The sequence below is a fragment of the Anolis carolinensis genome, chromosome 1 (assembly GCF_035594765.1).
Source record: "Anolis carolinensis isolate JA03-04 chromosome 1, rAnoCar3.1.pri, whole genome shotgun sequence".
Taxonomy (NCBI): Eukaryota; Metazoa; Chordata; class Lepidosauria; order Squamata; family Dactyloidae; genus Anolis; species Anolis carolinensis.
This window is the reverse complement of record NC_085841.1, coordinates 247,402,073-247,427,718: the sequence shown is the minus strand read 5'-3', so window position 1 is coordinate 247,427,718 and position 25,646 is coordinate 247,402,073. Positions and strand designations below refer to the sequence as shown.

The 25,646-nt window shown below is 34.7% G+C and overlaps 1 protein-coding gene across 2 annotated transcripts in view; it reads right to left on the bottom strand.

Moving 5' to 3' along the window:
- The window catches only part of ptpn4 (protein tyrosine phosphatase non-receptor type 4), a 136,646-nt gene that overhangs the window by 52,507 nt on the left and 58,493 nt on the right, over positions 1-25,646 (bottom strand). The window contains exons 3-10 of one of the 2 annotated variants that reach the window (XM_062967361.1): positions 24,863-24,970; positions 15,084-15,126; positions 14,909-14,987; positions 10,630-10,674; positions 8,767-8,819; positions 6,710-6,830; positions 6,147-6,234; positions 4,648-4,736 (exon numbers count right to left, since the gene is read on the bottom strand). In XM_062967361.1, the coding sequence (XP_062823431.1) occupies positions 4,648-4,736; positions 6,147-6,234; positions 6,710-6,830; positions 8,767-8,819; positions 10,630-10,674; positions 14,909-14,987; positions 15,084-15,126; positions 24,863-24,970 (626 nt within the window). The remainder of the gene's footprint in view (positions 1-4,647; positions 4,737-6,146; positions 6,235-6,709; positions 6,831-8,766; positions 8,820-10,629; positions 10,675-14,908; positions 14,988-15,083; positions 15,127-24,862; positions 24,971-25,646) is intronic. The other variant, XM_016994047.2, reaches the window with a different exon arrangement.

Here is a 25,646-nt window from a genome sequence, read left to right as displayed (position 1 = left end):
ATGTTAATGGCAATACGGAAGCGGACCTCTAAACTTGTCTGAGGAGCGTAAGAGATTAAGTCTTCTCTTTTGCTCTCTACCAAGAATTCTAAAGGAGCAATCAATTCAGGGTTACTTGGCAGGAAAGATGCCAAGCCTGATCTGTAAACATAGCTAGTTTCCTATATCAACATAAGCAAGCTTGCAGACAATAAAGCTTAATTCAACAAAGTTTGCTAGGACTTTTAACAGGAGTGCAGATATTTAACAATCAGCAAGGAGTTAAATGCCTGGTCATAACAGGAGTTGTTTCAGTCTTTATGTGTAGCCAGAGAAATGGATTAAACCACATCATACATGTAATAAAATGGAATCCTTGATTCACTCTCCATAAACATTAGATTAAAAAGTAGGCCAAACCAATCTAATCTAAAATAATTTTACAACCTCCCAAGGAGAAACTGTATTACCACACTGTTCTGTGCATAATAGCAACATGAAAAAACATTTAGTATTATTTGCAACACCAATTAAAATGCCTGAATGTTACAAGGAACAAGCTCTTCCAAACTGAATTATTCTATATAAAAGCTGTTTATAAAGCATAATAAAAGTAATTATGGCCTACAAATAAAACTGGAAATCTGACACTGATGTATATAAAAAGAAAAGTAGTGTGAACGCAGTATCACTTCAACAGCAGTAATAATTGCAAATATTTAATACAGGATACTAAAACAGGAATATCAAAGTAACCATGTAGCTGGAAGAATCCAAGATGGAAACTTTTGTTTTTCCTTTCATTTCCTTATACAGTCCTACACACCATTCTTTACTTCCAAATCACAAATAAACATTCTCTATCTAAACCATCTTGCAGCATTCATTATTTGAATCAAAATTCTGGGAGAATGCTACTTATAACCATAGTTTAGATTGCCTACTCTTCTTCAGATATCTCAGAATTATACTTCTATCTCCTACAACCAAAGAACACTTGAAAAGTACTAAATAAAATTTCTTTTTCTAACCCTAAAACACATAATGTCAACCTAGACTAAACAAACACATAACTTACAATCTAAATCTATCTCCAACACTCTGAACCCAATTAAGATCCAGAACTGGCAAAGTGTCATCATTTCCTCAACCAACCTACATCATTCTAACATATATAGTTAAGATCTGAAGAGAGTTGTGCATATAAAGTCCATGACAACAAGTTCATTCAGAAGTATCATCTATATCTCCATATGTGCCTAACTTTTTTTGTAATCCTAATACTCCTACTCATGGCTGCTCATCCTCTAAGACTGGGGTCCTCAAACTTTTAAAGCAGAGGGCCGGTCCACAATCCTTCAGACTGTGGAGGGGCCGAATGATCATTTGAAGAAGAAAAAAATGAACAAATTCCTATGCACACTGCATATGTCCTATTTGGAGTGCAAAAACAACAACAACAATGAAAGAAAAATACAATATTTAAAAATAAATACAATTTTAACCAACTCAAACCGATCAGGATTTCAATGGGAAGTGTGGACTTGCTTCTGGCCAACAAGATAGTCAAGTTAATTAGAATTATTGTTGTTGTGTGCCTTCAAGTCATTTCAGATTTTGGGTGAGCCTAAGTCAAAAATTTATTTATTTATTTATTTATTATTTATTTACTACATTTATATCCTGTCCTTCTCACCCTGAAGGGGACTCAGAGCGGCTTACAATTTATATCTATATACAATATATTATATTATTAACATAGAACAATATTAGCATTATATATTACTATATTGAATTATACCACTATATTGTAATATTATTAGTAATATTACATGTAATATATAATATATAATTAATATTATTATATGGTATTATTATTAGTATTACATTGTATTACATTATAATAGTTCTATCAATATTATATGTATGTACAATATTATATTATTAAAGCTGATATAAAAATATTATATTATAAAACTGAGGGCAGGGGCCAGGCAAATGACCTTGGAGGGCCGCATCTGGCCCCCGGGCCTTTGTTTGGGGACCCCTGATCTAGACGATCTCATAAGACCATAAGTAACCAAAGAGACCTCCAAAGACCAGGAAGACTTAGGTCAACCCTAAGTCTAAAATTTAGGACAGGGGCCAGGCAAATGACCTTGGAGGGCCACATCTGGCCCCCGGGCCTTAGTTTGGGGACCCCTGCTCTAAGATGTAAAGGGGAAGCTTCCAGAGAGAGAAATTCAGTTGTGCCTTGGCTTTCAAATAATGTAGAAAGGATCTTTCTGACACTTCAGGTGTTTATTTCAATGTATTAATTTCTTTCTGGTGTGTTTAATCATTTATTATAACATCATCTCTATAGTATATCGGTTGAGCATCCCTTATCTGAAATGCTTGGGACCAGGAATATTCCAAATATCTGAATTGTTCTGGTATTTTGTAATACATGCTTATACATAATGAGATATCTTGGCGATGGGACTCAGGCCTAAACACGAAATGCATTGATGTTTCATATACACCTTACACACGTAGTCTGAAAATAATTTTATTTATAACATTTTTATACTTTTGTACATAAAGCCATGTGTGTATTCACAAAACTATAAGAAAGTAAAGGTGCCACATTCTCAGCCATCTACTGTATATGGATAATTTTGGAGGGTTTTTTATTTTGGAAAATAAGTAATCAATCCATCTTTGAATGATTAGCACAACCCTAAATGCAAATAGATAGGGAATTCAGCAATTGATTCAATGAGTTTATTCTTACTGTGGCAGATACTTACACTGCATGAAGCTTTGCTGAAGCAATCTCCCTCCATTTTGAATATCTGGATAGATAGGGATTTGCATTGCCACCAAGACAACAAGGCTGAAATTGTTCTATGTATACAGTATATTTTCACATGGCCCTTTGGAACCATGTGATGGGAACAACACTTGCAATGCTGGGAATCCTGTTGCGGCACCGCTCTAGCATAAAATCACGGCATAAGCAGTTGCACTTTCCCTGGTGTTGTTCTATTGCAGTCAATTATTCCACCAGTGCACACAGAATCCTCTCTCTCATTTCCAACCTGGTGGGTGGGAAGCTAATTGACAATTGCACAATGGAAGATCTCAAAACTATAATGCCTGTTATACAATCAGTTGCACAACTGTGGGATCCAGTGCAATTACACTTGAGTATATTTAAATGATGCTAAAATACACAGAATCTTGGCCAGTGTTCCCAAGACCTAGCTGATTTCCTAACCAATGAAGCCACAGACTAGTCTTGCTTCCAAACTTGGTCCCATTTTGAAGTTTTATCTAAAATACATAGTGTTTACTTTGTTGGAACTTTTATCAATTCAATGGATAGATCCATAAAGTCTGGTCTTTTTTGAAGGAGGGCTGCTGATTTCGCTTTCTGAATGACCTTCATACCCAGCTATGGCTCAGAAAAAGCCAACAATATTCAGAAGTAGTTTTGAGGGCTGCCACAGGAAATGGTGCAGGGAAAGATCTGCTGCATTTGCAGATTTCTGCACATCATTATTTGAATCTATCTATATCTATATCTATTCATTGTTATTCCAACAACATTATAATCACACACCTAGCTGACATATACATTTAATAAATAAATATACAGAGGGGACAGCATTAATCTAATTTCATAAAAAATTAAGCTTTGAAAATTCTGAATAATAATACTATTGGAGCCATGTTGTATATTTGTTCAGTTTGACAGCAAATTGTATATACTACTACTATACAAAGTCCCAGAATACTTGTAAAGTATCTATACACACAAACGATTGTCTATGTACAAAGAAAATGTGTCCAAATGAAATATATTGTTACAGTTCCCCATACAAAGCTCAATTTGGCCGTACCCGACAAAATGAAAAGGAGCAACAGCTCTAACACAAAAGTTATTCAAGTCTGGTATTGGTTCCAATACATATAGGCTTCAGGGATACAGTCAATGAAAATATCTTCCAAACAGATGGTTGGTCGTGTTGCTGTATACTGGATTGAAGAAAATAATGGTGGAGCACCGCTCTCAAAAATTCTCAGTAATTGTCGCAGTTGAAATCACCACAAGCAGAGTCACTCAGTGAAAACATTTAGCACTATGTAAGTATAATACTGTTATATGGGTTACCTTTACTTCTGTTAATACTGCTGGTAAAATACTTGTTACTCTATGTTTTGTTTTAGATAGAAATTCATTGTTGCTGGGTTTAACAACTCCTGAAGAAGGGGTTTTTCCCTGAAACAGGGTCAAAAATACCCGGGACCCCTGTAGACTTGGGACTTTATTTGGACTTTACTTTTGAAGACTTTTTTGAGAGCGGTGCTCCATCATTATTTTGGAACCAATACCAGACTTGAATAACTTTTGTGTTAGAGCTGTTGCTCCTTTTCATTTTGTCGGGTACGGCCAAATTGAGCTTTGTACGGGGAACTGTAACAATATATGTCATTTGGACACATTTTCTTTGTACATAGACAATCGTTTGTGTGTATAGCAAATTGTATATGCCATTTCCAATAATGGAAAAATATACTTTTAAAGTATCTGATTAAAGCTGATTTTTTACTTTTTTATTATGCAATTCAGTACTAAATAAGTATACAGCATGCAAACCATTTTCTTATAAATATCCTTACCATGGGAAGGTGTTAATTCGTACCCTATTCTTATAAATTAATATGCCTCCAGACATTACTCCAATCATAATTTCATTGTTACTTTGATCCTGCAAAAAGAGGGGAAAAGATAAATGTTTCTGCATCCTCTGATTTCCTATGAATGTTGAACTTGCAAAGTTATCTCCCTAGACTAGTAGTTCTTAAACCTTTACTGAATTACAACCCCACTGGAAAATCTGATGATTGCAACACATCCCACCATGCACCAAAATATACAACAGTTTACATACATTTATTAATTGATTGGCTGATTCGTATCCCACTTTTCTCCTATTACAGGACCCAACACTGTTTATACCATAGGTTAAAGTAAAATTGTTAAAATAATCTATAACACAAAACATTACAAATGCATTACACAATCCAAATAAAGCACTTTACAAAGATAAAAACATATCAATATTTAAAACAGTACACCTATTACACACCTTTCCCCCAGCTACTTAAAAACTGAAGCCTTGTTTACATAAAAGTATTTATCAACAAAAAATAAAATGTGAAAGAATAAAATATTCATTCAAGGGATACTCAACATGTATAAAGAACAGAGAATATCAAGTCTGCCTTTTATAGTGCACAGATCTACTGAGTATGCAAAAACCTCATCTTTTTATTCCAGCTGTGTGGTGCATTTATCTCAAATACCAATATAGTTTGATATTTCATAAACTTGACTGAAATGAAATTCTACAAAATATCTATATAAAAACTAAGTCACAGCAAGTCACTCATAGGAAGTGATTAGAGGACATCAGTCTATTAAGGCTTAAATCCAGTTATGCATTTAAATTAGAATAGACATATGGAGCCCCTGGTGGAGCAATGGATGCCAGCAGGACTGCTGACCAACAGGTCGGCGGTTCGAATCCGGGGAGAGCAGGTGAACTCCCTTTGGGAGAAGCGTTCCACAAGGATGGTAAAACATCAAACAATTGGGTGTCTCCTGGGCAACGTCCTTGCAAACGGCCAATTCTCTCATACCAGAAGTGACTTGCAGTTTCTCAAGTCGCTCCTGACATGAAAAAAAGGGGAAAAAAGAAAAGACATATTAAAATAACTGGATTTGCATAGGCAATGTTCAATTCAGTGACTGATTCAATGAGTCCATTCTATTTGATTTATAGGTATATTCGACTAAACTGAACTGGATTTTAAAACCTTTTTAATACCTTTAAAAGAAGCTTTCAGCTTTATAGGTCTCATTATGTCATTCTATAAAAAAAAGACTGAACACTGTTTTTCAGTGACATTATTTATGGGAAACAGGTAGCTTGAAATTTTGTTTTCATTTCACTCATTAGTACAGTGCAGCATATTTTTTAATGAATTGCTAACTAAAATTCAGTCATTTAGCTAAGACATGAAAAATTCCTGGATAATACAAAGTTCATAGAAGGCCACTATTAAGACAACACTACAAATATTTTGCAAGCTAGGAATGATCCATTCATGCTTACCCGTGCATAGTGCAATTCAACTCCGTAGAGTTCTAAGGTTCGAGCTGTGCTGAGATAACTAAATTCTGATTCAGCTGGAGACAAACCTCTAAAAAGATAAAAATGGGCAGAACATAAAATCATTCAAAATACATAGAAGATAGTCTATATCTTTATGCTTTCCACACAAATTCATGGAATTGGGAAATTGGAACAATTGATTAAAGTTTTATCTCAGTTATCCAATAAACCTTTTCATTAAAAAGACTTGTTCTAGGTAGATCTGAAAACTCAAGGTCCACTGCAAGTAATTTCAATATTTTAAACACCAATGTGATTACTAAACTGCACTGTACTTTCATATATTTCATTAACAGCAAGAGTTATATGTGAGTGAATTAATACCTAACCAAAGTTAGTGTTTTTCCACCCACCGGCCCCCTGAGTCAAATATCTATAAACTCTAAGTGGGTTATTTCTTCGTAAGCCATATTTGCAGTAAGTTGTTTGGCTAGCAACTTTTGATTTGTGTACACCTAGTAACATGGAATTAGCCATGCAGTTCTTTCTAATGCAATACTTACATATGCTGCTGATGTAGTTTGGACACTTCTTTTTCAAAGTCTTGAGGTTGGCCAGGGATGAAAGTGTAGTCTGAGAGGTAGCCTGGGAAGTTCTCTGAAAAGTTGTAGTCTCCCAGTTCAGCTAAAAGTTAAAAGAAGCTACAGTATTTAACAGCCACATTTCAACCCTTTGCAAGTATAAGAATCAAAGTATCAAAACATTTATTCCCTCAAATATTTTTACAACTGTACAGAATTACCTAATAACGGTTTGAACTGTTTCTAGAAATGCAAATCTAAATTCATCATCCCACAGGCAGATTTTAGGAATTTACTTCTCCTTCTCCTTTCCTTTCCATCCCTTTGAAAGGCCAGAAAAATGATCTTGAAAGGGTTTCTCAGTCTTTAACAAACACTTTTAGAGGTATACACAAGAGTGGAGCAGAGATCAACTCCCTGTTCTTTTGGATTCTGAAGTCTTGCTGATGGAAGTCTATTGATGAATACAGTACCATCAAAGAGTACAAGAGTACTTAATGCAAGAGTCATTTTAAGTTAGTTGAAATCACCTCCCTACTGATTTCAGTCACTACAAAAGGTTTTTATAGAATTATAACATCAATTTCTATATTTTAGTGACTTCAACTATATTGTCTTATTTTGGACCTTGGGTGTTCTCTCACATTAAGGTTTCAAAGTCACATAAACAAAACAGTGTCAGATGTTTTTGCAGGTCTGCAATCCATAGCAGTTATTTACATGCAAATACACCATGTGTATAAATGGAGCTTTCTCTGAAGTGCAGCAAAGGGATAATCTGCAGTCGGATTTACAAAGCCATTTGCTCTACAGAACATGTCATAGAAATCTTGAGCAGTGAAAATAGTGCTTCTGCATCAATTTTTAAATTAATTTTTAGACTGAAATGCAAGTGATTTATCTCTAATTAAATATCCTATTTGCTTGATACTGACAACTCTTTAAATGAGAGGAAACATATTCTTCACAGCAAATAAGTTGTGTTGAATACCATGCTAAGTATAGCCTACATACCCTAAGAACACCAAATTTCATCTTTGAAGTTAAGAAAGTCAGTCCTGGTTAGTATTTGGATGGGGAAATATATGATTATTTCAATTCCAATTGGCATAGTTAACGATAAAGTACAGGATTTTGCCTCAGAATCAATGAAAGGAAAGTAGGCTAAGGGACCCCAAAAAGTCTCTAAAATTGTGACTGCTTCCTTGACCAAGGAAAAACAAAATCAGGGGGAGAAAAAAAAGAAGGAAAGCAAAAATGTTTTGTAAAAGTGAGACATTGTAAAGACATTTACATTGGTAGAGAAGGGGTAGGTGGGTTTTTGCTGTTTATTCGTTCAGTCGCTTTCAACTCTTTGTGACCTCATAGACCAGGCCACGCCAGAGCTCCCTGTTGCAGTTTTAAAAAAAGGTAACTTGGGTATTATCAGAGTTCTCAACTGCTATTATCCTAGCTTAGACATTTCAAATCCCTTCATGCTCCTCTGCACAATGCAGGTTGATTCTCCCTTATCTGGAAATATGATATCTGAAGTACTTCAGAACCCAATGTTTTGCCACAAGCTGCCTGTTTCTGCTTTTTGGGAGATGGGGCTAGTCATATGTCTAGTGTCTGACAAAGGTACCCATTAGTGGCAGGGTGGGTGCCCTGGAAACAAGCCACAAGGGCAAGTGCAGAACAATCCTCCATTGGGCGTCACCTGTATCTAACCCAGAGAGAATATACAAAAATGGAGGGGGGAATTTCCTCCTTCTTTCCTAGCTACTACGTATTTCTAAAAAGATAGAAAGTATGCTGACAGCCTGGAAAGTTTCTGAAACACCTGCTTTTTTGAGGGGCCTTGTGTAAGCAAAGAGAAACATACAAAAATGCAAGATTAAGTGATTTAAACGCTTTTTATAAACTTATCTGTTCTACATAACATAATATAGTTGACTAAATAACACAAAATTGGGAAAACCATAGGAGCAGGCAAAAATGATAACAGACACTAAAAATATTTTTTTAAAAGAACTGAACTAATAAAATAATTTACTTACACTGAGCAGCATAAGAAGCCAAGAGTGCAGCAGTATTATAAGGGCAGGACAACCTATGAACACAAAAATACACATATTATTTGCACAGTAATGTTTAACAACACATAGTTTTCAAATTTCTTAGAATTCTGAATGAACAATTAAAAACACTGAATTGTCATTTTAAGGCAGCCAAATATGTAAAAGTGTTAACCTTTAGAAATGTTTGCATTTTTACATATAGGCCTGTCGTAACAAAACAACAACCACAACTTTTAATTGCTTTCTGAATGTTTAAATACACATATTTTGACATCAACCAACAGTATTTGCACAGAACAATAAAACAAAGACTTACAGAATATCCTGGTCTTTCTTTAACAAACTACAGTAGAATCTCACTTATCCAACCTTCACTTATCCAACATTCTGGATTATTCAACACAGTCTGCCTCCCGCCCAGACCCACAGCTGTTTCTCTAGGTAGTAAGGACTAAACATTTTATGGATTTAACTTCTGACAGTGTTGTTACTATAAATTCATTTTATGAAATTGTAGCTTTATTTGTAGTCAATTTGTTAGTAGCCAATGTTTTCAATACATTGCGATGTTTTGGTGCTAAATTCATAAATACAGTAATTACTACATAACATTACCATGTATTGAACTGCTTTTTCTGTTGATTTGTTGTAAAACATGATGTTTTGGTGCTTAATTTGTAAAATCATAATGTAATTTGACGTTTAATAGGCTTTCCCTTAATCTCTCCTTATTATCCAACATTTTTGTTTATCCAACATTCTGCCGGCCCATTTATGTTGGATAAGTGAGATTCTACTGTACATGCTAATTCATGTATATTGTTCATGACTGTATTGCTCCTTCCAGATAACATGACTTGAAAACATACGCTTGCCTGAAGACAGAGCTCTTCAGTGGGGGGGTCTCCTCTATATCTCACCACTTGGAATAAATGGTAGTGGGCCTTCACAGCTGTAATGACCCAAGACTGGATCCTACCCTGGTGTCACTCCAGTGCCATGTAAAAGTATGATTCTTTACAAAAGCTTCTGGCACCCAAATGATGTTATCCACATCTGCATATGCTTCATGGCTTAGAAAAGGACTCATTTTACTAGCCTTGTTTTAACCAGTCAAAATGTTTAATATGTTTTTAGCTTGTTTAAATTCACAGTGTTTAATTCTCTTCAAACTGGCAAAACTGGCATAAACTAGTTTATGTTGTCCTTGGATTGTAAGGTACGGGACTGTATATAAATACATTAACTAATAAACAAAAAATAGAATATGTGAAGAAGGATTTGTTTTACCATGTCATTCATTCAGCTTGTCCTTTTGGGAAAAGCTGGTACCCCACACTTTGGATGACACATTAAACAAATCCTTCCTGGTTTGTTTTATAGACATGTTAACAGGGAGGATTTACATTGCACAGAATGAGGTATAGGCTCATGATGGCCACATTTTATTTTGATTTCAATGACCTCTTGTCAAAATTGATGGGTGTTCAAAATCAAGTTGGCTTTCTCCTAATGGAGAAGAAGATGAAAGAACTGAAATATATCCACATACTAAATTCAAATATATTCACATACAGGCTGATTGATCAGACCTCTTTGGTGAGGAGACAAGTTTCCTGATCTACAATCAGGATTGCACAAAGAACCTCAAGTATTGAATGTGAGACTCCAGGTCTGCAAATGTAACAATAGCAAACTTTTAAGTTTTCCAGTTTACGAAGTCAGCTTTCACATACATTTTGCTATCACAATGTCAAACTAGAGCTTTCCACCTCGCTGTTCACATAAGATTCTGAATCATTTAATATCTGTACAATTATCTACACAGGAAACAATTCTTACCTTCCAGTTAGAATGTCTTGTTTAATTTGCAAAAAATATTGGTACCTTAAAGAAAGAGAAAGAATGGGTTCACAAAATTACCATTATAATTTTATTAACAAAAAGATAACCTTTTGACTTAATAGTAGTTGTATTTCATCATGTATCATTATTTCAGATAGGCAAGACACAGCAATTAAACTGAGTCTGAAGTTCTTGTAACATAAGCAATCAATATTTTGTTACTTTTTTTAAACATACAGGTTGTCTTTGCTATTAATGTAGGTAATGCAATATCTATGCGTATGGCTACTGGTTTTACTTGCAGCAAATTAATACACTAAATCAAGGGGAATGTCAATGGTTTCTGCATATTTTGAAATATAGACTGATGTGACTGGAGGAATCATGAATTCTCTAAGAAAATCTATTTTTCAATTGCAAACCCTTGGCTGTGCCTATAGTAACATCTGTTTTGAGTTCATCACTGCATTTTTTATTATGTTTTAGAAAGTTACAAATATACCGAGTGGCCTTTTCCCAATGATATTAATCTCAGTAGTAATAACCTATACAGATTTGGCTCCAATCAGATAAGCTTTTCAGTGGTAGGTTAATTAAATCTAGAGCTTTCATGTTCTCAGGTATCTTAGGTACTGTATGCATGAAGGAACTAAGAGGTGTTAAATTTCCAAACAAACTCAAGAATGTTTAGATCCTTAACTGGCTCCCTGAAGCGATCTGAAGTCCCCAATGAAATATGAAATGCCTTAACCTCATGGAGTGAAATCTTTGTACCACTTTGCAGTGTTTTTACACATACTATATTTGCTTCTACTCTAAGACAAATTAAGTCTCTAATTAAACTCTAAATTAAAGATGAGTGGGTGACATGCTTAACTATAATTATCCACAAGCAAAGCTGTTTTTCTTCTATTTTACTAGTAAATGGTGCACTTTTGGCTTTTATATTTATATACTAGTTATGACTATTTAATCTAATATATTTCTTACATCAATTTTTAGTAATTACTGTAGCCTTGTTGTACATGTAGTTCTGTAAATCCAAACCAAAATCTCTAACTTAATATACCAAGTTAATGTCATCTTGTTTACTAATTCTTTTAGGAAAGAGTATAGTGAGTTAAAAGTCTCTGGTTATAAAGGAATACAGTACTGATAGTCCCTGAATTACAGACATCCGAATTACAAACAATTCATAGTTAAGAATGGGGGTGATATATATGTTTGTTTAGATGAAGTTACACTTAAAAATGTGTTCCATCTTACATACAAATTCAACTGAAGAACAAACCTACAGAACTTATTTTGTTTATAACCTGGGGACTGCCTATATCAGTATTCTTGATGGGTCCTGCTGGGTACTCACCTAGGTATTACTTTTTGACAAAAATACTTTGAGATAGGAATCTGGAAAATCTACTTTGGAACTTTCAGTAACCCATATTAAAAACTCTTAATTTTTAAATCCTCATTTGAGGATGCTATTCAGAAGTATGTTTATAAGTCATTTTCTACCACCTCACACTAATAGTATGCATTTCTCAAATGAACACTGATTGGGATATCCTACGGCCAAAGGTTTATAATTATCATTAATATTTCTGCATGCAAAATTAGCATTGACAACTGAGATATACTAATGTAAAGAATAATGTGATAAAATATCCTCTTCAAAATTCATGGTAACACTGTCAGGTAAGTACATTTGAATTTAAAAGGCATTTCTAAAAACTCTTGCCAAATATTTACTGAAACAGTCATACAGAAGTTCACCTAAGATTTTCAAATGGTTTGAAATTTTCACCTAAGAATTAGAGGAATGCCAGCTCTACTGAAGGATGCATCCTACGAAAGACAGTTGGCTGTAACTGTTGATAAAATAAAGAGCAGGAAAAATATGTATACGGCACTGGGCAGGTTAGGGGCAAAATCTGAAATTTTAATTTAAAGAAATTGTAGTTTGGGAATCAGATTTTGATTATCATTCCTGAAAAAGCTGGTAGTTTTTCATCATAGGAAAGCTATATTCACATTGACAGATTAAAACTAATGTTACTAATATTGTTGATATTGTTGAAAAAGAACCCACCTTATGATCAATGAAACATTATTATTTTGCATGCATAGCTATTTGGAGGGGGATGTAATGGAAGGTGAGAACTGTAAAATTATGAATGAATGGGATTTAAATTGTTCTCGAGACAAGGAATGTTATCTTTACTATACAAAGGGAAGTTTGAAATGACAGTTTACCATTCTTTGCCAAGAGAGGTGACTTGCAAGCGATTGGCCTTTGTATTCCCAGCTTTGTTACATAATGATAAAAAGGTCAAATCGTTCCTTATCAAAAGAGTGCAAGAGCACCTTCCCTATGAATGGAGTGAGGCCCAGTCCACATATTTCCGCTTAACAGGCACTATGTAAGTAGTATGATATCAAAATATATAGAAAGATCAAGCCACTATATTAATCAGTTGCCCAACATCAGCATTATCCTGAATTATTTTACATGTATACAACATATTTTGTGGAACTTGGACTTAGAATACCAGAACCACTGCACCTACTTGATCAAACTTATCAGCATTGATGTGTAGTTTAAATCCTATACTACACACTTAAGAAAAAGCCAAATCATATACCTCAATAATTATAACTCTTATTTCTTATAAATGATTTATAACTTCCAAAAATAATAATGATAAGTATAGTATTGTGCTATTTGCACAGATTTATTTAAGAACTGTCCTGAATATAAACCCTTCTACTTGTATTTATGGATCAGAAAGATATTTCTGACTGAGAGAGATTTTTCTGGGGCATAGAAAAAGATGATATGAATGCAACACTGCGGGTGTTCAACTACACAGGAAGATTAATTAGATCTTGTCTACATTCCGCTTGCAACATACGTTGCAAACAACTCTTGCACTGGGAAATCAATTGAAGTTAAAGCAGTTTTAGCAAAACAGATTTACAAACACCAATACTCTTTTTCCAAAAAGGAAAGAAAAGAAAATATTTACTAAGAACAACCTTTCATCTACACATCTTTACTAAGATTTAAAACATAACTCTAAGCAAAGAATAAAATTTTAGTTAGCAAGGCATTTGGGTATAAGAAGGGAAGCAGATCTTTTGGCATGTTAATTTACACTAGATTAATTAACTTGCATTTTGAAGGCAAGTCAGAGGCTTGCATGTTTATTACACACAGACTTGTACATTTGATTGCAAAGAACGATAGAAAAGAACTTCCTTTTCTATCGGAGTGATTATCTATACTGTTGAATTAATGCAGTTTGACACCACTTTAACTGCCATGCCTCAATGATGTGGAATCCTGGGATTTGCAGTATGGTGAGATGCCATCACTCTTTGGTAAAGAAGGCTATAGACCTTGTGAACCACAAGTCCCATGATTCCATAGCACTGAGCCATGGTGGCTAAAGTGGTGTTAAACTAAATTAATTCCACAGTGTAGAAGAACCGTGAGATGCTTGGGCAGAAGTACTGAAATCCAGCTGTATAATTCCATTATACTCCCCGGTTAAACTTGTTTCCCTCCTGCTGCCTTGTTTACTGCTATCAAACCAGGGCTAAGCAAAAATGGCTTACAGCATAGAATAAAATAGGTTGGCAGTGGGTTTCTTTTCTCTGACAATATAGTACAAGAAAGTAACTGTTGCACTCCTGATCTATGGCTGAGAAAACATCTGAACTGGTCTTCAAGCAACTAGTCCTCCGTAATCAAGGTAGCATCAACAGTTGGATGATAGATAAGTAAAGACCAGGTTATATTCAGCTGAAACCATGAATATAAAACCATGACTATAAAACAGTCCAAAAGAGACAGAGGTAAGCTTGCCTTACCAGCTATATCCAGTTAAAAGAAGAATTAAAAAACATAAATATATAAAGCTCATAATCAAAATGAAAATTATAAGGAAACCAGCAGTATCAGTAAGTGAAATTAAAAAACTTGTCCCCGGATGTATATTTAAGCCTTTCATATGTTCTCTAGAAGGTTCAGAATGTTAGGCTTTTACCTTTTACGTACATATTTTTTCAAGTTTTGAATAAATTGCTCTTTTTTACATGGTGTACATACTATCTCTATTCTTTTCAAGTAATTTCTGGTTCTAAAACTGAATTTTCTGCAAAAAAAGTAAAGCCCAGAAACACACCACACTTGCTAATTAAGGTATATCTATACTATATAACAACATAATAAAAACATCAAGCTGACATATTAAAATAAGAGAGAAACTGATACCGTGTGTATTCTTCTTGAAGTTTATTAGGATCGCTTACAAAAAATTTGACTCTGAAGTTCAAACTGTGAGGCGATCCTCCTAAAATCAACCAAAACACTTCATTAGTACAGTATATAAGAAAAATAAAAATATGTAGGTATTTCTATTCATTGTAAATAAAAATATTTTTCTTACTCTTCAATTGTTTCCTGATAGGCTTGTTTGGATCCAGCCACCTCTGGAAAGAAAGGGAAAAAATCATTATGTGTATTCTCCAAAACAGCAAACATGATTATTGCAGTACTTCTCAAGACAAGATGAGCATACATACGTGTTTTGCAGGATTTATAGGACCAAATCACGTACTACATATATAACACATTCTTCTTTGACAGCTAGACCAAGATAATCATTTGTCTTTGCTCTGGAAGCACATCTACACTGCACAATTCATGCAATTTGACATCACTTCAACTGCCATAATGCTGTGGATCATGCAAGTTGTAGTTTCGTGAGCCACCAGCACTCTTTGGCAAAGAAGGCAAAAAGCTTTAACAAAACTACAATTCTGATCATTCCACAGCATTGATCCATAGAAGTTAAAGTAGTGTCAAACTGCATTAATTCTGCAGTGTAAATGCATCCATAGATGTCATACAGAGTGCTAAGTGACTGCTTTGTAAAAACTCACTACCTGCTGTTGTATATAGCTCATATAGCAACTGACTATACAGGATAAACATAACTTGAGACAACTCCAAACTAACTATAGATTACTTAACTAGTTTAGTTTCCCTGCCACTGAGCTCAAACTGTAATGTGGCAATTAGAAAATCCTTATCAACCTAACAATACTGTTACTGGAATTGTTATTACCGTATATGCTCGAGTATAAGCCAATCTGAATATAAGCTGCAGCACCTACCACAAAAAACTGGGAAAACTTATTGAGTCGAGTATAAGACGAGGGTGTAGCAGATACTGGTAAATTACAAAAATAAAAAATAAAAATAGATACCAATAAAATTACATTAATTGAGGCATCAGTAAGTTAAATGTTTTCGAATATTTACATAAAACTGTAATTTAAGTTAAAACTATCCAACACTGATTATATACTCGAGTAGAAGCCAACCTGAATATAACTCTCATTCGATTATAAGCCAAGGGGGGCTTTTTCAGCTCTAAAAAGGAGCCAAAAAACTCGGCTTATACTTGAGTATATAAGTCTAGTACTTATTCTTATAAAAAAAATTTAATGGCACCCCGAGAAAGCCAATACTATTTTAATGCCTATATTTCTTGGTTATTTTCCAATTGTACTTTTTCAAACTCCATAAAAAGACAAAAAGATAAAACCACCTGCTGAAGAACTATCATGAGCATCATTTCACATTTGGTTTTGTAATTATTTCTATCTTGTTTCCAAGAATGTGCAAAATAAATGAAATTTGACTGGTATACACAGATCTTCCCTGATTTCTGCTTGAAATCAGTCTGTTACATTAGTGCTCCCCACAGTGGTTGTCCTTGAACTAGGGCCAATCCCCGAACCATTGGTTACTAGTTTGCAGCGAATTCCCAGGAACAAAAGAAAGAACTGGGGTCAATTGGCACAAATACGGTATCAGTTTCTGGTCCACTGAGGAAAACATATTACCAGTTCCTCATATCAGAGAGCCCAAGAAGCACTGCCATATAAAACAGCAGTTAAACTTAACACTAGAGGGAGCACAATGGAGAAGTCTATAAGATAAGACCATTCTAGCTACTGAAACTAAGCACACTACTTTGAATGTGGAGTCATATTAATCAAACAAGTACTTTATACTCCAGGTACAGTTTATTTTCCCCATATCAAAAGATCTGTTTTTCAGGACAAACTTTGATTGGACAGTAAGTCAAATACACTTTTATTCCGGAACAGCTTCCATTAGAGATACACATAATGTAACAAAGAAAAACTGAGCAACATTTTCTGAAACGTTTTTGATATTCAATCTGTACTGTGCTGTTGATGTTATTATTACTTGTACTCGGCTTTTTTCATCAGGACTGAGACCCAAAGTCACTCATAACTTTAAAACTATACAATTAAAAACATATAACACATTAAAACAAAATTACACATGTCATAAGTATTAAAACAATTCAGTTAAAATATTAAAATAAATACATAAAAGTGGTTAAAAACAATTAGCTAATATCATGCAGCACCTCTTAAAAACTTGTGTTTTAAAACCATGCCAGAATAAATTGGTTTTAGTCTGCCACTGGAAGGACAACGAGGGGGCCATTCTGGTCTTCCTGGAAAAAGAGTTCCAGATCTTTGGGGCGCCCACGGAGAAGACCTTCTCTTGTGATGGTGGTGCGACTGAGAGAAGAGCATCTGACGATCTCAGAGCCCAGCCAGGTTTGTGCAGTGAGATACGCTTGAGCTGTTGCAAGGAGGGAGCTGTGCAACTCCTGTAGCTAACCCCAGTTAACAATCTGGCTGCAGTTATGTCAATTGTTATATGTAATATAAAAAGTCAACATTCATTCCAAAAACATATGATTCTGTTTGTATCATTTGTCAGTTGATTTAATTTAGAGTAATTTAGAAGACATTTAATTTGACTTAAGTCTATGTACAAGTCTTCATCCATATGACTCAATCATTGTACCTCCCAATGAATAGAATTAGAAATTAACAGCTATAATTTTCTCCCTGTCAGATTGTGCCTAATACATGCAGGGTATCTGCAGTATCTACCTGTATTTTTTATTATACATATTTTTACACATCTTTGCCAAATTTATATTAATTGGCAGAATTGGATGAAAGCCAGAAATTTCTCCTGATGGGATCACATATGCTCCACTGTAGGTAAACAAGTAAAAGAAGCTTTAGCCAATTTGGGGGTCTTTCAAAACAATTATTATCCTCCTAGATTTTTGCAGACAATTGTTATAAAAGCAAGATACAGAAAAGAAGCATTGAACCCCCCCCAGCAGCTTTTATATTATGTAAACCTCATTTTTGAGTAATTTGTATTAAAACAATATACATGCCAAAGAGATATCCAAGATAAGATTTATTTTTAGAAGGACTAGTGCAGAATCTGGGTACATATCAATTTATGATAAATTACTTGAAAAATTCCAGTGGTACCAGGACGTACAATGAAATAGGGATAGTCATTGGATGTGGAACACACAGTGACAAAAAGCACTTGAATACCCATCATTTTCCAATCAGCATTGAATGCTATCCCATCTCTAATTCCAAAAATGCTATAAAAACTCTTAACATGCTTGGTAAGGTTCAAATATAGACTGTTTTTGAAGGAGCTTTCTGCAGTTAGACTGTGCTCTGAATCTTTCCAAATCAATTTTATTTGGTTTTGGATTTTGCTGCATCTAAAGCACTCTACTACTAAACATGTAGGTTTTGCAAACATTTTTGATGTTAATAAGTGAGGGTATAGGGACACAGATGATGAGCAATGATAGCAGGAGGAAAGAAACATTGGGCTCTGTTGCTGGACATCAGATGTGCACAATGATGATTAGACAATCAAAAGGCCACACACATCCTGTTTAAAATAGATGTAATTTCTTCAGGAAATAACACTTGTCCAATTCTGTCTCTGTCTCAAACTGTGAGCCAAGGGATATATCACTGACCATATGTGGAACATTCAAGGATTACTTTCTAGGCCACTGATTTCCAGGCCTTAGACTTTACAGACTGGCGGGTAGAAGCTTTATCATAACAAAGGATCTGTCATCTAAGCTGGTACACTCAATATAAATATGTGCGTAAAAAAATCCCAATAAAGCAAAACCAAACAAAATCTACAAAGAACAACCTACCCTTTAGCAACAACTCAGTAATAATAAAAAGTATGTTATTCTAACATGCTATTTAATGATGTGATCTGAGGTATTTGATGATGTTCTACAAGTTATCAATGGTTTTCCTTTTTATTTGTGAAATTACAGGATTAGAAGAATGGATGTGTGAACCAAACTTAAGTCTGTAGTTTATACATTAAAATTGGTTTCTTAAAATATAAAGCAGAACGTTTTAAAATATGTGCATCATAGTGAAAATAATCTGTTTAATCAGCAACAGGGGATACTTTAAAATGAATCAAATTATTGCACAGAGTAAAATGATATTTAGGTTAGAAGAGATTATGGATGCAAGAACAGATGGATGTTCACTATTTAATTTTGTAAAGCAGGTCAACATGAAGAGCTTTTGAACACTAAAAGAGGTGCAAAATATTTTGAAATCCTATGGTAAAGGGTAGAATAGAAATGGTTTAATAAATTAAAAAACTGCAGTTTTTACCTGTAAATAAGGTGAATGTATAAGAGCTGCCCACCATCTTGAGAAATATCTTCAAATAACCCAAAACCCCCTTGGCCTACAAAATGTGACTTTCCCTGCAGGCTGGTATCTTAACCTGGCTTCTATAATTGTTCTAGTGAATATTTTCTCAGTCCATTGGGCCAACCATCCAGTTTGAAATTCAGCTCCCTTTTAATTTCTCGGGCAGTTCTAAAATGTGGCATTATAGAATACTGCAAAAAAAAATGTAAACAAGACCAAGTTTAAACAAGAACTGTCAGCATTTGTAGGTAAATTCAGCAAGGTTCCAGAAATGAGAAAAACTACCAAATATGGCAAATCAGGTCTGCTTCTGCTACCTTCCCCTGCCCTAGTCTTCTGGCTTAACCCTTATTCACTTGACCCAACATCAACCTAACATGAACATTACACAGCTGTTCATTCACTTTAAAGCATCAAGTACAGTGTCAGCAATACTGTCAGAATATGATGGCCTACATCCAAGACCTGCAGTTTACTAGATGCACACATATTGATCTTTACCTTTTCATTTAAGTGCAATGTGTAATTTGAGCTCCACTGAGACCCAGTTTGACATTTTTACAAACAAAATAAACAACGGAAACAAAACTGCATTTTTTTTTCTTCTAAGAGAAATAAGATGTTTATAATTTTATATTAATTTTGTCACTGTTGCAAACAATGCAATGTTTTTTTAAAACATTCAACATTTCACAAGATATATTCTCCTAACTTTAGCTGATTTAGAGAGCTACCAGGGAAACAATTCAAATTTAACGTTTGTATACAACTGATATACTAACTAATTTTTCTGGTACAACAATTCTATTAAGATTAAATTATTGCAAGGTGGACATTACTTGTTTTAAGAGGTCTTCATCAGTTTTGATCTTTAAACATGTATCTAACATGTGTCTGTCTCTGTAGTATTGCATGATATTTTGTCCATATGCCATATTATACAGGTCATCACTAAGTGCTTTTCAAGTAATTAAATAAGATTAAAATATTTACTAAATTTTTGCAGAAATAACCATTGTTGCCCATTACAACCACTATTTCAGAAGTATACATTAACTTAGTAAATGCTTAGTTGATTACTACAAATAGTGGCTGTTATGAAATAAGCTACAGAAATAAACACTGCAGGAAAAGTGAAGACTAAGACTCACTTTGACCTGGCTGACAAATGAGAAATAGAATTTCTCCAATACTGAACTTTAAGTAATAATCAAATGATCATAGAGTCTGTAGAATATTTGAAATAGAACCAGGCTTGAATGTATGCTTTTAGATTCAGATCAAAACAGCAATTCATAAAATAATATCCGTAAATATCACTGCTTCTCATTTCATGCACTAGTCAACAATACGAGGTGAAATAAACAAAACCAATACAGGTATAGTTACTATGACTGTATTGATCATATGATATACTGTCTCTCTTAGCAAATTAATTAAAAGGTAGTTATAGGGTAAAAATAGATGTTTACAGAAGGTACTCATAGTCTTAGTTTTGTTTCTGTCCCTTATAAAAAGCACCAATTACCAAGTAAAATCTGAAACATGGTATTTGACTTTCTGATAGGCTGACTACTCATCCAGGGCATTCAGTTCAACATCAATGATGAACACTCCTCCCTTATGGCAAGTTACTTATCAACCAATGACAACTTGGGATTTCATCAGTTTTCATAGGCAAGGAGATGGTTTTGCCATTTCCTTCCTCTGAAATAGACCCTACAACATATAGTATGCATTGTAATCTACCCATCACTGAATTTAAAATATCACTAGCTTTGCCCAGCCACGCGTTGCTGTGGCTTATGGGAATCATTTGTTGGCCAAGTGGAATAGCAGTGAATAGCCTTGCAGTTTGAAGCCTGGCTACTTCCTTAGTAGAATTATTGTTTGGCCATCTTGAACTGCACTGAATAGTCTTGCAGCTTAAAAGCCTGACCGCTTTCTACATAGGGCATCCTTTCTAGGCCTGGTTGTATGGGACGGAGTAGCCTCATGGCTTCAGAGTTTTGTTTTGTTTTTTTTGGGGGGGGGGCGTTCTATCTAGGGGAAATCTTGTTTGGCCAGGTTGAATAGCACTGAATAGCCTTGCTGCTTGCAAGCCTGGCCGCTTTCTACCTCGCGGAATCCTTGGTTGGCCAGTTTGAATAGTAATTAATAGTCTCAGTGTGGCAGGTATAAATGCTGCAATTAGGCACCTTGATTAGCATTTAATGGCCTTGTAGCTTCAAAGTCTGTTTGCTTCCTGCCTGGGAGAATCCTTTGTTGGGAAGTGTTAGCTGGCCCTGATTGTTTCCTTACTGGAATTCCCAATTTCCCTGCTTTCAGAGTGTTGCTCTTTATTTACTGTCCTGGTTTTAGAGATCATATTGTTCTGTATTATTATACCACAGTAATTATTTCATATTACAGTAGAGTCTCACTTATCCAACATTCTTGACTATCCAACGTAGTGGGCCTTTTAGTAGTCAATGTTTTTGTAGACAATGTTTTCAATACATTGTGATATTTTGGTGCTAAACTCGTAAATACAGTAATTACTACATAGCATTACCGCGCATTGAACTACTTTTTCTGTCAAATTTGTTGTATAACATGATGTTTTGGTGCTTAATTTGTAAAATCATAACATAATTTGACGTTCAATAGACTTTTCCTTAATCCCTTCTTATTATCCAACATATTTGCTTATCCAACGTTCTGCTGGGGTGTTTATGTTGGATAAGTGAGACTCTACTGTATATTTATAATCTTATATTATCTGCTTAGAACTGGATTATATGAGGCTCCTTCGACACAGTTGTATAAAATGCACACTGAAGTGGATTATATGGCAGTGTGGACTCAAGATAATCCAGTTCAAAACAGATAATATAAGATTATAAATGGGTAATATAGCTGTGTGGAAGGGCCTTGAGTCTACACTGCCATATAATCCATTTCAAATCAGATAATCTGTATTTTATAGGCAGTGTGGAAGAGGCCTGATTGCAGAGGCCCTGGGTGCCATTAAATGGCTGAGTGGGTTGCTAGGAGACAAAGTGGGTGGAGCTTAGCCTTCTAACTGGCAACAATGGGAAAGAAACAGTTATTCCTTGCCCTCTAATTAGGACTTTATTTTTCTTGTTTTTTTAATGTAAAAACACAGTGCGGATGACCATGTCTTTTGTGGCCAAATTTGGTGTGTTTTGATTGTGTACTTTTGTTGTTTAAGTTAAGGGGAAAACTATCAGAACATTTTTATATATATAGAAGACTAAAGACCAATATCTTCTGGCCGAATTTTAAATTATGTACTTCTTTTTAAATAAGTATTGGCTGTATATGTTCTTTTAAACTGATGGTTTGACCAGTTCATGTGGTATGTGTAGTAGATATTGTATGTTAATATGCTGTATTTTATTGTATTTTAATATCTTATTGTTCCCTGTCCTGATTCTGGGGAAGAGGTGAGTAAAAAATGATGATGGTGGTGATGGTGATGATATTTAGGCCACTCCTGCCCCCTTACCCCCCCCCCCCTCCCATGTATTTTACACTGCCAGGGTACATGAGATGGACAAGTGCCTAAAACATTTTACTGACACATCAATTTTGCCAGATATATACACAAATACAATCACTGTGAAAATAAAACTCAAACAGCCCCAACCTGTTTCAATTACAGGTTTATGCTGACAATTTAAAATAAGATCTTTTCATTTTGGATAATGATATGTAGTGACACTGATCTTGGTTCCCTTTTAATTAAACTAAGGATCATGGTATCATCAGAAGCACAAGCTTATTTTGAAATTCAAAGGGAGTCCAAATATTTATCTCAGAAATTGTCTCAAGTTGCTATTGATCCTTCCATCCTATTCCTGTTTCCCTATCAGAGAACTCATGAAAAGGGACTTTGTAGAAGAAAGACATTTTATTACTTCCAGAATATACAAAGATCTAGAGAAATAAAAAGTTATCTCTGTTGTAAGTACTGAGAAGCATAGCTGTAGAAGCATGACTTCAAACACTAAAAAGCCAAAAAGATTGTAAAATGTCACAAAGAAGACCAGAACAAAGCAACCTCATAGATTTGATGCTCAGTGTTACAAAAAAAACATAGGAATTATATGATTTGTGTATCAAGTTCCAGGATTTTGGATGATATGACTGTTCATGAAGCAAACATCTACCGAAGTTTGTGCTAAGTTTTACAGTCTCAAACTAATACCTGCCACATTACTTTGCTTATTCTGAAGCCCCTCAGATTCACCCACTAGGAACAGCAGGCTAAATTAACACTAAGGGATCTTCTGTTTTCTTGTTTCTTCAACTTCCTCAACATTCTTAGTTTACTCCATTCTTATATAAAATGAAAGGCCATGGGAATGGAGAAGAGAGGAAGAGGCTTGAATAGACTTAGAAACTGTTTTATTTCTACTCCATTTTGCAATCTGTAATATATGCATAGTTCAATGATCTGTGAAATGCCTCTTGTTTACTAAGAGTCTGCCGAACACTTTCAGCATGGCAACAGGAAAACTAAATATATACAACATATATAGAAGAAGTTAAAATAGGTAGGAAAATGTTAAATTATTATCTCATTCATTGGAACCAAACCAAGAACAATCACTTATTTGCTGGATGCTTGTTGAGCACGGTATAAAAGAATTACCAAATGAGGACTGTCGAATTGAGTGATGGGTACTGAAAAAAGCATCTCTTAAAGGGGATTATGTTCTAATTCCTCCAGAAGGGCAAGTGGAGAAAGTACGGTATCTAGACCCACACAAAGCCACTGGGAACAGTCAGCCAGGATTTGGTGCTAGATTTCGCTGTTTTGCTAATGACACATCTCTCTCCCTTTCATTCTATTATTCACTTTTCAAAAGACACCAAGAAAGCTGCACAGTTCAGAAAAAATGATATGTCCCACTGATTATGTCCTTTCCTTGCATAAACTCCATTGAAGTTAATGAGAAATACTGTTGACTAAGTATTAATCCCTTTACATCCTGTCTTTCATGAAAACATAAAAACAATTAAACACAGCACATCTGATAAAACCGTACAGAAAAACATATACACAACAAAATTCCAGTCATATTCATCGACAATTCATAAATGACAATATAAAGTTAGGCCTTTAAAATTCTAGGGTTTAAAATTACAGTGAGGTTGTAAACATGTTTAGGATTGCATCACTAGTGAATGCTAGCAAATACACAGGATTCCATAACTCCAAAGACAAGCTCGGCATAAATGATAATTTGAATAAGCACTTCAATTATTATATAGCACCCATCACCAAGAATACTGATGTACATGTACTTCCAATTCTTATGTGCCTAAGGACTCATAAAAAAGAGACAAAAAAAGAACACAAAGTATAAGAAGTCTCAGTAGGCCAACCTTATAACAGTTTTACAATACATTTGTTTTGCCTTCTAGCATTGATATAATTAAATGAAAAGCAAACCAGAATGAACAAACCTAGGAATACAGATCAAATGGGTTACCTGTTCAGCAAAATCTGGCCTCAAACTTTTTAAAAAAAAAACACAGCAAAGATGAAGAATTTGCTTAGAATATTCCTATAACTTACCGGGTTATCAGTAGAATCATCAGCCAATTGTAAACCAAAATAGTCTCTCTCAGTCAGATCAAGATGCCTGAAAACTACATCTAATAGAACTTGACCCTGATCATGTTTCTGTAAAAAAAAAAAAAGGACAAAAATATTTGCAAATGAGAGCAAAATTTCAGTCACCATTAAATTAGGACACTGTTTCTTGTCATTTTCACTAAGCTCAAAGTAATGTTGATACTTGGGGTAGAAACCTGAAACTTCTGAGAAAACATTCACATATTAAAAATGAACGATTATTTACTTCATATCTAACGGTCAGCTCTTTTAGTCTTAATGTGTTCCCACTTTAAATATTACTAGAAATATTCTATTTATACTAAATTTAAATCCTTTGGAGTGGAAAGCTCTATTAAATTAACTTGTTCTTTCAAATGCTGCAGGTATTCATTTTGGACCTGAAAAACATTGCTTGCATTTTGGAACTCAAGTTTAGAAAAATCCATTTTGAAATCTAAAATCAATCACATAAAATGATGTAATATACAATAGATTTGGATATTTAAACTAGGGTACAATTTTCAAATCTTTGTTTCTGAACAAAACTACCTTCTCTATTTCTGTTTGTAATGTGGTCCAAAATTCAATGGAGAAAGGGATCAAGGCCTAAGACAGTCAAGAGCAGGGGTCCCCAAACTAAGGCCCGGGGGCTACATGCGGCCCATGGAAGCCATTTATCCGGCCCCCACGGTGGCGGCTCCCTCCTCCTCCACCGAGGAAGGTGCTTGTGGAGCAAGGGAGG